Here is a 17,691-nt window from a genome sequence, read left to right on the forward strand (position 1 = left end):
TCCCTCCCCCCTCCCTCCCTTCCTCTCTCTCCCTCCCTTTCCCTCTTTCTTCCGCCGCAGTACATTCCACATTTTCGTGTATATGCCTTGTGTTGTATACGCGTAGTAAATTTACGAAGGGTTTACCCCTAAATCGCTGCCGCCGCTGGAACGCAAGATTGGGTGACGGCGTTATTAAATATATTAAGGAGCTTCCTATGGCTCTATATATATATATGTATATATGAATGTATATATATTTACATAGATACCTTCGGCTTATAAGTACAAACGATTCCCTGGGTCAACAAAAATCACACAACGTAATATTCAACTAATTGAAGAAGTCTGATAGTCACTCATTATTATGTATAAACTGGCAACAATAAACAATCCCCGTTTTTAATCATCGCGTTTTCGACATGTTTCATCTCTCTTTCTCTTCCTGAAATCTCTGTTAAAAAATACGATGTACAGAAGTAGATATAATGTAATAGGCCTAATTTAACTAAATTGATTTCGTAAATATTTCCCAGGATTAAATTAATTAGATCATAGTGATAACAAAAATATGATTATTTTACATAAACAAAACTTATTCGAAAAATTCGCGACAATCATTTAGAATACAATATTTCTCCTTTTTTATCTGGTCAACAATTAACTCTCGAAGCAAGAATAGAAAATCTCAGAAATTAGAATTTCGAAATATTATTTCAAAGCGTTCTAAAAAGCAATAGGAGATCCTCCAGGAAGAGAGACGAACGGGGAAGACATGTCGTCTGCGGAATTTCGGAGATTTAGAGCACCGACGCCTCGGTCCTGCCGGTCGGCGGCGTCGTCGGGTGACCGCTAGCATTATTATTGTTATTATTATTGTTATTATTGTTATTGCTCGCCTCACCGGCGTGACTCGAGCAGTAGAATTTCTTGTGAGCAATAAAGGTGCTCAGGTAATTGAAGCTGATGTCACAGGAGCGGCAGTAGCGCGGCCCACTCTTGCTGCTATCCAGACTTTCGTCCGGTGACGGTGAATCCTCGCGCTCTTGTTTCACCTTACTGGTAAGCGACGGTGGCAATGTCGGTGGAGGTGGCGGCAGCGGTGGCGGTTGCGGGCTCTTCCTTATTTCCGTTTTACCGTTCACTTGAATCTCAGCAGGGATCTCCTCTGGCGTCGTGGCGGCTGCAGGTTCCGGTGTCGGCAATGTTGCCTCGTCGTCAAGCACGCATGTTATATAATTCTCCTCCTAGGACAAAGAATGTTTCGTAAGAATCTCTCAGTCAAAGACGTGTCTTTAAAATATTTCCTAAAAGAAAAAATTTAATCTATTACAAAAAATACTGATTATTACAACATGGCAGCTTACAGCGATATTGCAATATAATGTTGCAGAGACATTTCATAGATTCTTTTTTAATTACTTCAGCAATGTGTTGCAGAAATATTTCAAAAATATTGTGAAAGATAATTTCCTTTGCTTTAGTCACGAGCAGTACGCGGCACCGCCACAAGATGAACATGGCAGAGTTCTACTTCTCATAAATAAAAGAAAAACACAGGATAGAATAAAAAATGCAGCATGAATTTTTCCATCTAATTTTCGTTCTAATAAAATGAATCCTTGAAAGGGCGAGTCCTCAAAAAAAATTTCAGAGACGAAAGAGATTTTACAAATTTTGTTATATATAAAAATTAATGACCAAATTATATTACTTTCAAAGCATAATACTTATTGTATTTATCACATGATATTTTTGGAAAATGTGACAAAATATGTTAATATAATATCTAAAATATGATCAAAAACATCAAAACATATTGTAATATTATTACAATATTACATTACAATATTTTTAAAAACATTCGGACATTTAGTATTGCTGCAATGTTGTAATCTTGCAATGAAATGTTTCTGTAAATTTTTTGTGTAAAATGCACATATTTGTTCGGTGATTAAAAAATGCAAAATTTTTAAAGCTCAGTTCGTTCCTAGACATAGAAAGAATTAATTAGTTGACAGAAGGAATGCGACATGAAGTTTAAAGACAAGAAAAAGAAATTTACCTGCAGATCTGTACCACGCTTCTCGAAGTGCATTCTAATGTGGGTCCTCATGCCGCGTAGAGTGTTGCCCTTGTAACGACAAATTGTGCACCGGAAGGCTTTGACGCCTTGGTGGGCGTCCATGTGACGCTGAGCGGCACCGGCTGTGGGACTGACGGCGCCGCAAACCGGGCACCGCCAGCCACCGGTCGTGCCGCTGGCGCAGGTATGACTGCTGCCGGGTTCTATTATCGCCTGTGACAAGCCATTATATCCTGTTAAAGCCTTTGAAGAAGCGGCAATCAGGATCATCAAAAATTCAGAGATGTCCCCAATAAAAATTTTTCTTAGAATCTTTTATATAATTTTTCAGAATTTTTGTATAAATTTCAAAATTTTTCAAAAGAATTAAATTCTATAACTTTTTAAAAAAATTCTCATTGTCCATAAATTAGGACACTTTTCAGAAATGCCCAGAAAGAATCTACATATTTTTTCTAAAATTCTTTATATGAATTTTAAAATATTTCTAATTATATAATTTTTGATAAACTCTTAAACAATCTAAAAAAGTTCAAGATTTTTTAGAATTTATAGAATGAATCTTAAAAATTTTAGAATATTTTAGAATTCACACATATAAAAAATTCTTTAAAAAAATATAGACTTATTCATTCCTGAAATATTCTAATTCATATAAAAATTTTGAAAAAAAATTCACCAGAGGTGTTTCAAAGAAAAATCAACACTTCTAAAAAGGCGTTTAATAAGGCGTTTTATGAATTTAAAAGAATTAAAAAATTCTTATCAATTTCATTTCTTAGCCTTCCTCATGGTGCCTTTTATCCCTAAAACTTTTCACATATGTTTTTGTAAGTATCTTGTAAAATTCAGTTCCTTCAAATTCCTTTGCACTATTTTACTTTAGAGTTTACCTTGCACTTAGAACACCGTGTGTGGTGCTCTTGGGGTTCGGGCCTCTTGGGACAATAGAATGCCTGATGGGCGACCAGATTGTCTATGGAAGCGAATTTGATGCCACACTGGGCGCAGATGAGCTGGACCAAGGGTGGTGAGGTCGCATCAGGAGGCGGCGAACTGTTGCTCACTGTTGTCTCCCTCGCTTGGCAGTAGTGCTTCTTGTGAGCGACGAAGTTCTCATGTCGGCAGAACACGATATTACATTCCTTGCACCTGTATAAGGACGACTTCAGTTCTAAGAATCTAATCTCATGAAATCTTAAAGATCGAGAGAAGTTTTTTAAATTCGCGATTTAAGAATAAATGAAAAAAGAAGATATTCTAAAGATCTATACGGAGGTATTTAAATGCCAAAGTTTAAAGTAATATTTTCAAGATAATAATAATAATAATAACCTTATTGAATGTAATAATTAATATGAGTGCAATAATTAACATGGAATATATCTAACAAATGCAGAACTATTGAGAAATATATTTAATATAGCGTAATTAATAAATAAATTAATATAAATTATCTTTAATAATTAGTACATACTTTACAAATACAAAAATACAAATACGATACGAACAATAATTCAGTATAAATTCTAAGCTGTAATTATAATTACAAGATAAAGAATAAAAAAAATAAATTATATGCATATAGAAATTGAAGACTTTCAGAATTCCGTAGACTCAATTCAATTTCAAATATTAAATCAAGTTCAATAAATATAAATTTAAAAAAAGAAATAATCAATAATATTAGCTAAATAATGTTGGAAAAATAAAAAAATATTTTTATTCACACAATAAATAGACTAAGAGATGAATAAAAGTAAGAAATTCAATTCTAACCCAAATTGGTAGAAAGCAGCTGCTTACCTGGAAACGCCTTGCTTGACGAGCACCCCGGGAACAGGTGGTGGCGGTAGTTCAGCGAGTCTCAGGGCGAGTTCCGTAGGCGGGGGTGCCGCGACGGCGGCAGTCTGATTCGGACCGATGGATCTCGTTCTGGGGCTGCCGCTGCCTCTGGATCTGGGACTGCCCGGAGGTGGCGGCAAGGATGATGGTGCCGGCGACATTCTGTTTTCTTTCTCGTCTTGGTGAACCGGTGACCTGCGTACGCTAAGATCGAGGGGCGCCGAGGCGGACGGCGACGTCGATGCCGCCGCGACAACCGACGCCGGCGTCGAGGGTTTATTCGCCGCCCTCAAGACAGCCGGCGGCTCCACCATGGCGTTCTGGGCCGTGGAAGCGAGGCCTCTCGTCATTGGCTGAAGGGAACCTGAAAACGTAATATCCAGAAATATCTTAATAATGTCATTCATTAATGTTTAATATACATCTATATTATTCAATTCCGAAAACATATCCCCTCCTTTCAAAGATGACATAAAAGAACGTGATTTTTTTAGTTATTATTATATAAATAAGTGTGTAAAGTAAATATTATTCTATATATATTAATTATTAAAAATAAAATAACTTTTCAGGTTTAATGATACACATGTACAGTGTCTTTAAAAAGTGTCTTTACATCTTTATAATCGGTAAATTCATTTTTTAACCAGAAATTGTTTATTGTATATTTGATGTATAAACGTGCGTAATTTTCAAGTCTCAAAATACCATTTGGCAGAAGGAAGCACGCTGTATCGGGAGCCGGAAGTGCTGGCGCGGCGAGGACGCTCGCACCACGGAATAATGAATACGGCACGATGAGGATGGGGTTAGTGGGCAGCGCCAGGCACGGCTGTGGGGGTGGCGAGTCACCAGGACTCGAACTAGTCGGCGGCGACGCCTTCACTGAGGATGTCGGCGTCGCCGTCGGAGTTGATAGCGTGTCCTTCACCACGTGCCTCGTGCTGCAGTAATGCGTTTTATGTGCCCTGCGACAGATTAAATTGCAATTAAAAAAAAACGTTTACATAATATTTATAAATAAAAACAGAATTATTATAATTTTTATATTACTTCAAAAAATTTGATAATATTTATAATTTTTTTTTATGTTAAATTAGAATAATTTTTCAAATTAATATTTACTTCTGAAATATCTACAGCTTTGAAGATTTTAGGGTCCAAAAATTTTAAATTATTACAGATCTGAATAGTAAATATTTTATAAAACGATTGGCTTTTCTTTTAAATGTATACATTATTTCATTTTTGTATTTATAATTCTACAGAATTCTTTAATCTCTTTTAATTCTTAAAAATTGTAATTTATCGAATATAAATCAGAACAATTTCAAATATCAAGATATTAAAAAATCCATTTCATGAATCATCTTTGACATTTGTTATAATTCACACATATTTTTAAAGTTTTAGAAATCAGAAAAGCCTTATTTAAAAAAGTAATTTATTACAAAATAAATTGTTCTTGCAATTTAATCTATAGTTGTAAATATATTTATAAAATTTGATAGATTTTTCTTTTAAACATATACATTTTTTATCTATAATTCTATGTACTAATCATACTAATCATACTAATCATACTATGTACTAATCATACTATATATGTATAAAATTCTTCACGCTCTCAATTTTAATTTTTAGAAATTTTAAACATTAAAAATAAAAAATTCCCGACAATTTCAATATGTGACCTTAAAAATCTGACATCTTTGCTCTTCATAAATCACACTTACTACATAATTTACAATAGTTTATGATCGATATTTATTTATATATATTTTTAATTTCACAAATTATCTCTTGTGTAAAATCTGAAGATGCTTCTTTACTTATAACAACCACAATATTCTACTCTTCTTCTGTCTACTCACCTATACGTCTTCAAGGAACTGAATCGAATGTCGCAGTTCCTACAGTATCTCTCGGCCTCTTCATTCAAGGAACCGTTAGCTGCGGTGGTTTGACCAGCCGTTGTTGGATTTCCCGCCGAGGAGTTCGGGTTCGTCACCACTGCCACCGTCGCCGCTGCCGCTGTTGACGACGATGGTATTGTCGACGGCGCCGGAGATGACGCGTGCATCCGCATATGACGATTTAGAGACACCTTCTTGTCGGCACTGTAAGAGCAATGCGGGCACGCGTACGCCTTCCGTACTTCAAACTTGCCGCCGGACTTGCTACCATCGTCGTCCTCGTCGTTCGCCGCATCTTCGTCCACGCGCGGTCGATGAGCGCAATAAAAGGTGCGATGTGCCTCGAGGGTACTCGCCGAACTGAATCGAATGCCGCATGGCGGGCAGATCAGAGCGGTCGGCGGAGGTCTAGCTGGCTCCACCGTGATCGTCTCCTTGCCATCGGTCGGCAGGACGAACAGGCGACCTGATGCGATCGCTTAAGAAATCAATTTAATAAGATTGTCTTTGGTGATAAATTATTATTTCTTATCCTATAGGATAAGGTGATACAATTTCGAACATGGTATAATTCTGAATACAATAAAATTTGAATCTAATTTTTGAAATTCAATTAAGTTTTATTTTTTTCTGGTTGATACCCTTTAGTATACTCACACAATGAGAGGATTATATATTAAACTTGAACCTCGAAAATTGGATTTAAATTTTGTTTCATTCAGAATTGTATCATGTTTAAAATTATACTTTACCCTCTGTGATTTTTAGATTTTATAAATCTTTAAAGACTTTGATCTCCTAGATTTTGAAATTCCTATTTATCTATACTGAGAGAAAAATGCTTGGTATTTATAACTATATAATTGAATAGTTACTTATGATTAAAAGCTTTGATTATTTGACTCTATAAATACCAATATTTTTCCTTTAGTGTACTTTTGTATTTTGTAAAGTTCTATTTTGAAGTTCACCCAAGATTTAAAAAAATAAAACCAAGAAAATTTTTTTAATTTGATTATTTTATACATTTTCTAAACAAAGATATCGTGCATGCCACAGATTCTACTCACCGTTCTGCAATCCAGCCGGAAGCGGCGGTGTTGGATTCGGTGGCGACGTGTTCTCGGGCTTCACGGTAAGGGCGGCGACGGTGGCGGGTCGCAGAGCGGGATCCGTCGCCAGACTAGTATTGAGTCTCAGTCTTGGTGTTGCCTCATCGTCGAGTCGTATCCTCTTGGTCTCCCCCGCGGCGATTGAGTCCTCCGAATCCCTGCGGCAAATGGAGTCTCGCCTCTTGATGGAGGTGGATGACAACGAGGACGACGGCCTCGGTTGGCAATCATCCTCTTTCGTCGTATGCTGTTCCTCGTCGACGTCCTTGGGACTCGACTCTCGCGTCCGCACGTTCCTGGACGGTGCATGGCGATCTCTTATGGCCCTAGCCTGCGTTTTAAATATTTATTTATGTTTATTTATATTTTAATATTGACTCTTTCCAACATTTTTATTATCAAAAATTTCATGTATTCAATTTGTTGTTAAACTCTTAATTATAATATAATATTTTCTGTTATAATTATATGGCTGAAAAAGACTTGTAGTATAGTCAAAACGTTCCGTGAACAGTATATTAATGAATAATTTTAATCTCTTTTAAACGATTTAATAAACTAGTTTTAAACTTAATTACTTATTCGTTCGTTTGATCTTTCTACCAATTTTATTATATTTGCATTGTGATTTCGAGTTACAAAGAATTGATATTATTCTCTATATTTATTTTTTAATAAAAACATCGAAATCGCTTCTAATTTTCCAAATTTTAAAAATCACGATAAATGAAAGCTTATTAAATTTCGATAAAAGTTTAATTAATTGAAATTAATCCTAGCAGAAACATAAAATCTTCATTACATCAAAATGAATTAAAGTGATTTCGAAATGATTATTAAAAATTATTTTTCGATCAGTCACGTCAGACTCATTTTGATGTTAAAACAACTTTTTAGTGATCTGAAATTGTTCTGCTTGGGAAGTTAACGAAATCGACGTACCTCGATGTCCTCGTTAAGGTTGACTAGGCGAAGTCTCGTGTTCTCCGAAAGCACGCTGAGGCGCAGCTTAATATCTTCCTCACTGATCGAAGATGACACGGGGTTGAGTCTTGGAGGGGGTGGTAAGCTCGAGTCTTCCTCAACTGGCGGTGCTACCGGACTCGATACTGCCGATCCGCCAGCGCCGCCGTCTACGCCGCTGCTCACCGACGGGGTCTTCTCCGAGTCGCTCCACTCCTCATCCTCCCCTGAAATCAAAAAATAGATACACATCAGTTGATATTTTCTCGAAATAACAGTAAAAGATACTATAAGAATTTTCATTTCTATATGAGTTCGATTATCTCGCTATATTATTTCAAACGCTGTGAAATATCAATAAATTTAATTATAGTTGTATTCTAAAAAATATAAAAATGTTCTTCCGTATTCTTTTAAGAGAATATAGGAGAACAAGGAGAATTTCCAAAGAAATATAAAACATCTTAAACCAAGATTATGATAAAATAATAATTTGAAATGTTTTGAATTGAATTTTAATTGTTCGAAGATTTAAGATATCTTCTGGGAAACTGCAACGTTGTGAAAATTTAAGATTCGCGACATTCTTCGCCAAGATAAATCACGTCCATAATTTGCAAAGTCAACGTTAGATTGCCTAATTCAAAAGCGGATCCTACAAATGATAGATTATCTCACTATTATCCCAAGCTTCATTCAAATTCAGTCTTGCAAAATTAAACGATATAACACAATGAGGCGACTGTACATTTCTTCGGAAATCGTCGGTGCCGGTTGGAAGTAGCCCGCGAAACGACCATAACGACGCTGGACCAGAGGGATGCGAGGTGTCGAGATGAGAGAAACCGCTCTCCGGCTGTCCGAGTGTCTAATGGGCTTTCAGTACAACGGTCCTTTGCGTATCCCACGTTCCCTACTCTCTCGTCAGCTCGGTCTACCCCCGTCCGACACAACTACCAATTGCACCCTTCGCACGCCGCCTCTCATCCCCCACTTTAGGGATCGCACTCAACTTGCTCGCGCGCAGTATGTCGAATAGTTCAGTGTCTAAGGGCTGGTCCCGGCAAACGTGTGTGATAGACCGATAGAAAGTTTAATTCTGAGGATTGCGTGGCGAAGTCAAGGGATACCATTGATGATCGAACGAGTCTCTGAGAAAATTAATTTTAGTCGTGGAGGAGATTTTTGGAAAATTTTTAACTAGAAATTATGCTTTTGAAATGATATCTGAACAATTAATCATCAATATTGAGAAAAAAGAACTTAATTAATTATAATATTTTATTATATTATATTTTAGAATGAAATATTAAAAAAAAAAATTTAATATCAAAACATTGAGAAAATTTAAGTTCTATCTGAGATAACTCAATCACAAAAAATCTTAAGAATATTTTTTAAAAATATATAAACCAGTCAAGGATTCTTAAAAGTTCAATAACAATATGATGACAAAAAAGACAAATAAAAGTCGATTTTTTAAAATATAAATGTATAAAAATTATTAATATGAGTTAAATACATACATAATAGAAAACTGAAATATTATTAATTTAAAAAATAAAAAAAACGATGATAACTAATTTTAAGTGTAAAGAGAAGGATATTTGAAGATGAGATTTGAAGATGGCAATCTAAGAGCCAAAACATGTAATATATCTCAATTTTCTCGACTCTTATTTGCCTTTTTTATCGTCATATTATTATTGAATATTTTTTAAAAATATATTTTGTAGAAAAAATTTTAAACTTTCACAATAAAAAGTCGAAAATTTTCACAGAGTTGATTTTGAACACAAAGTGAACTTCGCTCACAAAGTGAAAAGAAAATTTTTCATTTTGTTTAGCTCGTAATTTTCTATATGACCAAACTCACAGAAATATAACTCAAAAAATATAGGAGACCTTTGGATAGTAAAAGAATTTTAAGCTTTAAAATTTTTTTTTAAATTTAAATTTCGTTCATTTTTAACAAAATTACAACTGCTTCGAAGTTCGTAACGCTACTTTTGTTCCAATCCGATACATTTTAACATTTCATGATTTTTTTTTTGATCGATTGTCAAAGAGCTCGAGAATAGATCAGATGATCAACCAGGTAGATCGTCGTCGAGATCAGAACTCAAGAATTACCCAGATGTTTTAATTGCCTCTTCGAACGAGAAGAAGGAACAGGGAGAATGACAAAGGAGGGAAGCTGTGACGTGAGAGAGGACTCAAAGACAGAAAGAGAAAGAGAGATGCCTAGGGAGATTGAGCAAAGGGTTGCAGAGGCTATCCTCGTAGGCTATCCCGCGCTCGCATCTACATTCGAGTCGTGTTCCTTCCTCTTTGCTTCTCTGTAAATAAGTGGTCATCGATGAATCGGCCATGGCGTGGCGTGGCATAGTGTGGCACAGCACAGCAATCTCCTTTTTCTCTCCTGCGATCTATTTCTGTCCCTCTCGTGGAACGAGCGCGATCGCGAGCCTTAATTGCGCAGCCATGCATACGTTCGCCAGCGACGACGTCTGCGAGTTCATATACGCGACCCTCGTCCGCTCCTTCGTCTTATTCTTCTTCTGCCTCCTACTCCACCTCATGATCTTAGATGTACGATTGGACAGGCGAGGTGTACGGTAGAGAGAAGGCCGCGGATAGATCTCTCTATCTTATATGATTGAAGCGAGAGGTGTGTACGATGGAGGTTGCAGATAAGTCCTCTTATCTCGCACGGTTGGTTTCCTTTTCTTCCCCTCTCCTCTGGGGTTCTATTATCGAGCGGGAGATTTCGAGATGATCTCCGACTGTGGATTGGACTCGCGATCGGCTCCGAGATCCAAGGATCTCTGGGCGTTCGATAAGCCTACCATGTCTGAAAATTCAAGAGTACAATGGTATCGTACCATGGATTTAAAAGGTTGAAACAGCCCAAATTTTAGGTTCCGAAAAATCTTCTACGTCCTTCAGAAGAGAATACGCAAATATTCACAAATATGTTAAATTTTAAAGAATTCAAAAGAAGTTTAAGATTTTATCTAAGATCTCGAAGAAAATTCTTAATCATAAAGATCACAAACTAGAAGCGCAACGTTTCGAATGATATCTTAAAATGCAATCTCTAAATGCGGAAAAATAGAAAGAAAATTTAAAGATTCATTTCGCAATTCGGAAATTCTATTTAAGATTTTTGTGTAGGATAGGATATTATTAGGATAATAGATAGTAGGATAATAATTAGGTATACGATAATTAGAAATGCGCGATGCTAATTGTTAGAATATTAACCCTTTGTTGACATATTGTGGATGTAATCCACATAAGTATTTTAACTTTCTGAAATTTAATTTTCTTTTATTTTGTAGAAAAATATAACGTTTATAAAAAAATCTCTGTTTTTTTCAATTCCCAAAATGGCCAAAATAATCTACATTCAATATGCAAAATAATACTCTTTATCCAAAACCAACTACAAACTAATTATTTTTTCAAAGTATCATATCTGAACAACAATTCTGTAAATTTTTAACTTTTAATATTGAATTTTTTAAAAAGTACAATTTTTTTTACAAAAACTGTAACGAAATTTCAATCAAAAACTATTTGAATGTATTCTACAGATCTTGAAATTGACTTATAATTGTTTTCATATTGATTGAATTTTTTAAATAAGAATGTCAATTGTTTAAACATTGCTCTAGGCCACCCATTGTTATCAACTTCTAAGCGTTTTACATAATTACTTTGATAGTCTGATAAAATTATTTTCAGGTCTATATATAGCTAAACTTTAGATATTTTAATAAATTCGTCCATTCCATTTTTTTTTGTAAAAAAAAATTAAAATTCTAATATAGTATATTGTTTTAATCTTCTAATCTTGATCAAGTGAAAACTTAATCTTCATTGACTCCTGTCATGGACTCGGAGCATGTGCTGTCTTAATTGCATGTGCATGCATACGTTGCCGATCGTGAAAAGAGGGCTGCTCGCCTCAGCTGCACTTACGACTACCACCTTTACGAGCGTCCAACCACCTCCGTCGTGCGACGGTTGGGGTGCAATATATCTCGGAGAGGTGGCGAGGAGGGGATCGGGGGAGGGAGGCAACACGGCCGCCATTAACATATCCGCGGCCTGATAAGCCTTTCTCGGAACCGATACCGCCTCGCCCGTGTACACCTTCGGCCCCCGCTTTATGCAAGAAGCGAGCAATCGCAGCGACTCCGGTGTCGCGCTGAAGAACGGAGCCGGAAGCTCGTACTTTCGATCCCGCCATTCTACCATGTCCTTCCGATATATATACTCTGTGCCCGTTAATGAGCTTCAAATTCCGGCCGATTTACCGGTGCTCCGACACGATTGATGCGTCACGCAACGATAAGTTGCTTAGATATCTTATTACTTCAGATCCTTATGAGTTTCTAAGCAGAATTGTAAGGCTTGTAAGATTTATAAGAATTTACAAGTGCTTTATGCAATATCTTTACAGATAGCTTCTTGCTTGCTCAGGAAAAATTAATGCAATTAATTTTCCTTGCAAATGGAAAAGTAAAAATTGTTGAATGCTGATTTACTGATTTATTTCCTTCATTGTTTTTTAAGAAGAAAAGATTTTTAAGACTTTTCTTAAAATTAACATTTAAACTTTCTTTAAAATTAACATACGAGAAATAGATCGTAGATATTTATGCAAAAAATTATTGCATATCAATATATACATATCAGTGTTATGTTCTTACAAATTTTACGAGAACAAATTATGAACCTTACGATTTAGAATTTGATTCATTAGTTTGTAGTTTTACAAACCAATGGGTCGATTTCAAGCAGAATCTAACTAGTTTTGTAATTGCAAGTTAATTCAAATCATGCACTTTTGAATCACGTAGAGGAATTGTAGGAGAGATCTTCAAACCTCAGAACTTAAAAATTTTTTGAGTCACAAATCTTTGAAAACATTAATTTTTTGACCAAGAAAGAAATAAAATTCCTTTTAGAATTAAAAACAGAGTTGATGAAAATCAATATCTGATCGAGACAATTAATCAAACAAATAAATCAAATTATAGCGTATACATTTTGACTCTCGGTTTAAGTCCTCTTCAATATAGGAAGATTGTTGGTCGCATATAAAAATGCGCATATAAAAAATGCAGCACAGAATTTTGCCTAACGCAAAGTGGGGGATGAAAATAAAGGATTGATTGATTCTCTCATGCGTTATGTACGCAAAAGCCTGTGTTTTCTCTCAGAGACTTGATAATTCGCCAACAACAAACTAGAGCAATCAAGAAAGAATCTCTCGACATTGCAGAAGTATAGGACATTCTCTTCGCATCTTATAACGAGGAGATTAAATTATTAAATCATGTCTGAGGATCGAGGAACAAGCGATTTAATTTAACGAAGCAAATCGATAAAACAATCAGAGATACGCATAGACCAGACGTACTCTTGAACCTCTTGAGGAGTCGCACAAGTGCACGTGATGCGTCGGTAAATCATCGAGTGTTCCGTGACCGAAGGCACGCGTGCCGCGAAGCCGCGCGATGCAAAAGCGTCCGCTCGTTAGAGTAATAAGTAGGTTTGCGGAGCATTTATTATACCGCGCTCCAAACCTTTCCTTCCTTCCTTCCTTCCTTCCTCGCTGCTTCAGTCACGGCCAACATCGACCTCGGTGTTGCCCGTTCAGGTGTTAATAAACGGAAATTTCGAAAAGCCAGGCGCCACTTTCCTGATCAATCCTAAGTGCATCCAAATGTCGAATTCATTTCTTTATTGAGATCTCTCAGTCAACATAACAATTCTGCAAAAGATTCTTCTCGTTTTCTTTGCGTCATGTAAGAATATATCGTAAAATAAAATAACTTTGGTCCAATCAGGATAAACAGACTTTGAGATCCAAAATTATTCTTAATTTTAAGATTCAAATTAGGACATAAGTGTCTTAAAATGTCTTTAACTCTTGATTGCATCAACGGGTCATTTGGACTCAAAGAAAAACATAAAAGAATATACGATTTGAATGAGTGATACATAAGATTTAAATCGTAAGTAAAAAAACTTTAAACCTTCCTCTATCAATCACTGAGGGAAAAGTTTTTAAATTCTATTTATTTCAAATAAGACATTTTAGAACTTAGGTGGAATTTTTATGATTGCAGTTGAAGATTAAGATATTTTTAAAAAGTTTTATGCCTCGATTTCGACATAAATGTTGTCTGGATCAAAAGAACCCAGCTAATTAGGATATATATGGAAAATTAGATTCCATTAAAATGAGTTAGTTGCATACAAGCTTATAATATAGTGAACAAAAAGAAGCTTAGACAAAAGGCTCAATATACTCTGTGAGCACAAGTTTTATACTTTTAATACAACATAAACTCAACAATTATTCATTATTGAGTCTTATTTGTATTAGGAATCTTTATTTTAGACCGCATATGTAAGAAACATAATCAATATTAAAAATTTTAAATGCCTATTACGGTCGAAGCTGGATTTTCATTTCTTTAAATAATTCAATCTTGAATTACTAATATACACTATATATATGTACTTGCATATATAGCATATTATAATCTTTTCGAGCTGCGTGCCGAATTGTTTTTTCAGACTATAAATATCACTCGCAATTAATATCATTCTAGTAATCGCGAATTAAATTGACAAGTAATTTTAATAATTTGATGCTATCATCAAGCATCATATTATAAAGATATTAATATGTTGAAACTGTTAATAAATTTATTGCGAAAAATATTACCTCGGCCGAAACTTGAATCCGAATCTCTTTTATTTGTCACATTATAAGCTACATTATAAAAAAACTAATTCCTTTTATAGAGATTCAATTTTCCAAGGTAATTAGTTCTTTAATACATTCTTTGAGTCAAAGTTACCCCAAATTTGGACAAAAGTTACTCTATTTTACGATACTCAGGAATGTTCTCGGCTCCTAAAAATTCTCCCAACACATCCAATCCTGGAAGAGAGTCCACGACTCGCACAACACCCGGTGTACATCCACATACACCACCGACGCGAGTCCTCTGGGAGGAGGAGGAGGACTCGCAAACGGCGCAGGACGGTAGCAGCTTCATCGGCGCTATGCAAATAGGATCCTGATCGTGACGCGGGTAGGCAAACACGCGACGTACAGGTAACAGGCAGCGGGGCCTGGCTGAGTGAGTCTTCTGTTCCCTCCGCCCTTTCCTCGTCTCTGCACCTTCTCTTCCTCCTCCACCTTCTGCCCTCGGAGGAATTCCCCACCGATTCGCATTACGGATCGTGCGTCTTTTCACGACCCACGAGCATTAAGAGAAAGGATTTTGTTAATTTAGCAAGCCATCAATATCTTTAACTGATGATCGGTAAATATGTGAATGAATATGAAATTTTGTTGTTGTGTTTGCTGCTATACCAACCAATTATTAGTAACAGTAGCAAATTATATAGAATCTAACCTATCTTTTGGATAGACTTTAGGCTCGTTTATATAGAATTCGTAGATGATCGTGGAGTTTTAAGTAGGAAACCGAGCACAGTCAAATGTAGGAAGAATACTTGACTAGAATTGGTCAATTTCTTATGATTTGGGATCCTTTACAATCGTCTACTTTTATATATATATATATATATGAGCCTTTTATTTGCTAGCGATTATTATTATATATATAGCGATTGTCGATTATTTGTTACATTGATGAATTAATTTGCAATCGTAACAAATCGGTTTTTTAACAAATATCATATTTGTTTTGCCTTGATTTGTTCCTATAACAAAATCATTTCTCTCAGTGAGGTTCGCTCGATCGCTTCCCATATAACGCTCGTTCTACGTCCATTCGTTTTGTCTCTCTTCTTCCTTCGTCGCGCCACCCCGCCGTTCGCACCCTCTTACACGCTGCATCGTAGAGATATGCTAATGCACCCGGTCCCCGATCGTGACACCGTGGCCGCTAAGTGAGAGCTCAACTTGCAAACCTACGGGGAAGGCGGCGGAGGGAGCTCCCCGTGTTGAGCTTCCGGAGGAGAGGCATTGAGAAGGAGGCCTCCTCTCCTCCGCGGCCGATCAAGAGATCGACGTGTCCGTCCTTCGTGGAATATCGGATCGAACGCGCGGTGCAGTCGCGGACTTTAATTACGAGCGGAATGGCAATCGATCGTGTATCGTTGCGAGGTATTTTTAACGAGACGGCGTAAATGAGAAACAACGAAGACTTGAGAAAAACAGACCTCGGTTATCTTGAAGTCATATTCTATTCCTTTCCAGCTTCAAGTACACGCATAAGAAATTAAATCGAGCGATATTCTAAAAAAAAATGGTGATAATCCTGATATCAAAACTGGATAATACTCGAATATTTTTGTATTCAATAGTTCTGTAGGAATCTACAGAACTGCAGATTTTATTATAGTTGATATTCCGTAAGATTTTCATAATTCAATGCTTAGAAAATCGGAATAATTTTTGCACCATTCTGATATATGTATTCTAACAATTCTGGTATTTAACTTTGCATGGAAAGAAATTTTGCTGAAGTATTTAAAAATTTAGCTCGATACAGATCTGAAAATAATTTTATTAAATCATCAAAACAATCCTGGCAGAAATATAGTTTTCTTAAACACCCCGTCTAATTATATAACAATACTGCACACATATATATAGAAAATGGAACAAAAACGTGAAGAGTTTCATTCAATAGCTAAAGTTTTCTGTATAAAAATACGTGGAATTTGTATAGACGCTTGTCCAATTACTTTAGTATTAATAAATTATTATTAGTTAAAATAATAATTGTATAGTCCATTTATTGTCGTATTTTTGTTCACTAAATAGATTTAAATTTTACGCAATAATCTTTTGTGTGCAATATCGGCAGGCAAAGTTACGTTTAGATTGAGATCCTAAGTATAATTTTACTTTTCAGTTATTATAAGATAGAATTAATACAACTGTTCAATAATTGCTCACAATCTAGCAGTTACATGAAATTTCGGGATAATTATATGGGAAATTCAAGTATAATGTATAATGCTGCAGAAAATTTTGATATTCTAGCAACCAGCTTGAGTTCAGTTTTTTTTATCTTACTTATTATCAAAATTATTCTCAGATCTGAGTCCAACTAAATTTTGAAATAATTCAATAAAATTGTTCTTTCCGTGCACATAAATTAAGATTCTTATATTTCACGATTCGCTGCGGGAATCTACAATATAAATATTTTCAGTAGGCGGGCGCTATAAACTCTCAACCAATAGTCTCCAAGTCACAGTCTCTCACGAGTCAGATACGTAACAGCTTTATTGTGTCGATACTTCGGATCGATACTTCGGATCGGTACTCGAGGTAACCGAGGTGTATCCGTCCACCGATGGTCGCCAGCCGTCTCTTCTGGGAAGCTCGGATCACGTCGTGGAGCGCATTATTCATGCGCCGGACGGGACGAGCCTGCTTCGTCGCCACCTCCGCCTTCATATGCTTAGTGTTCACGCCTCCTCCTCTTCCTCCCCCATCTACTCGGTCGTAGGGACAACGATCATAGTAATTATCCTAAAGGACGACGATAAGTTCGATATCCCGCGCTGATAACGTCGTCGTTTCGACTTTCCACCTTTATCACTTAATCATGATCAGCCTGTTACGATCCGCGGAACACATACATCGTGTAATTGTTATTAAACATTTAATAAATAAAGATATATTGGGAGCGACGGCTTTTCTCTCATTAGGTACAATTAAAATATTGAGATAACTACGATTCGCGCAATATATTATAATTATCTTCTATGACAG

General features: G+C 36.0%; 1 protein-coding gene across 2 annotated transcripts in view; it reads right to left on the reverse strand.

Annotated features, from left to right (window-relative positions):
- Positions 1–741: 741 nt before the first annotated feature.
- The window catches only part of LOC108685295 (zinc finger protein ush), a 250,757-nt gene continuing 233,807 nt past the window's right edge, over positions 742–17,691 (reverse strand). For both annotated transcript variants that reach the window (XM_018190013.1, XM_018190012.1), the window contains exons 2-9: positions 7,881–8,128; positions 6,897–7,269; positions 5,785–6,304; positions 4,619–4,878; positions 3,872–4,274; positions 2,959–3,217; positions 2,045–2,278; positions 742–1,226 (exon numbers count right to left, since the gene is read on the reverse strand). In XM_018190013.1, the coding sequence (XP_018045502.1) occupies positions 780–1,226; positions 2,045–2,278; positions 2,959–3,217; positions 3,872–4,274; positions 4,619–4,878; positions 5,785–6,304; positions 6,897–7,269; positions 7,881–8,128 (2,744 nt within the window). In that variant the 3' untranslated portion in view covers positions 742–779. The remainder of the gene's footprint in view (positions 1,227–2,044; positions 2,279–2,958; positions 3,218–3,871; positions 4,275–4,618; positions 4,879–5,784; positions 6,305–6,896; positions 7,270–7,880; positions 8,129–17,691) is intronic.

The sequence above is a fragment of the Atta colombica genome, unplaced genomic scaffold (genome assembly GCF_001594045.1).
Source record: "Atta colombica isolate Treedump-2 unplaced genomic scaffold, Acol1.0 scaffold150, whole genome shotgun sequence".
Lineage (NCBI taxonomy): Eukaryota > Metazoa > Arthropoda > Insecta > Hymenoptera > Formicidae > Atta > Atta colombica.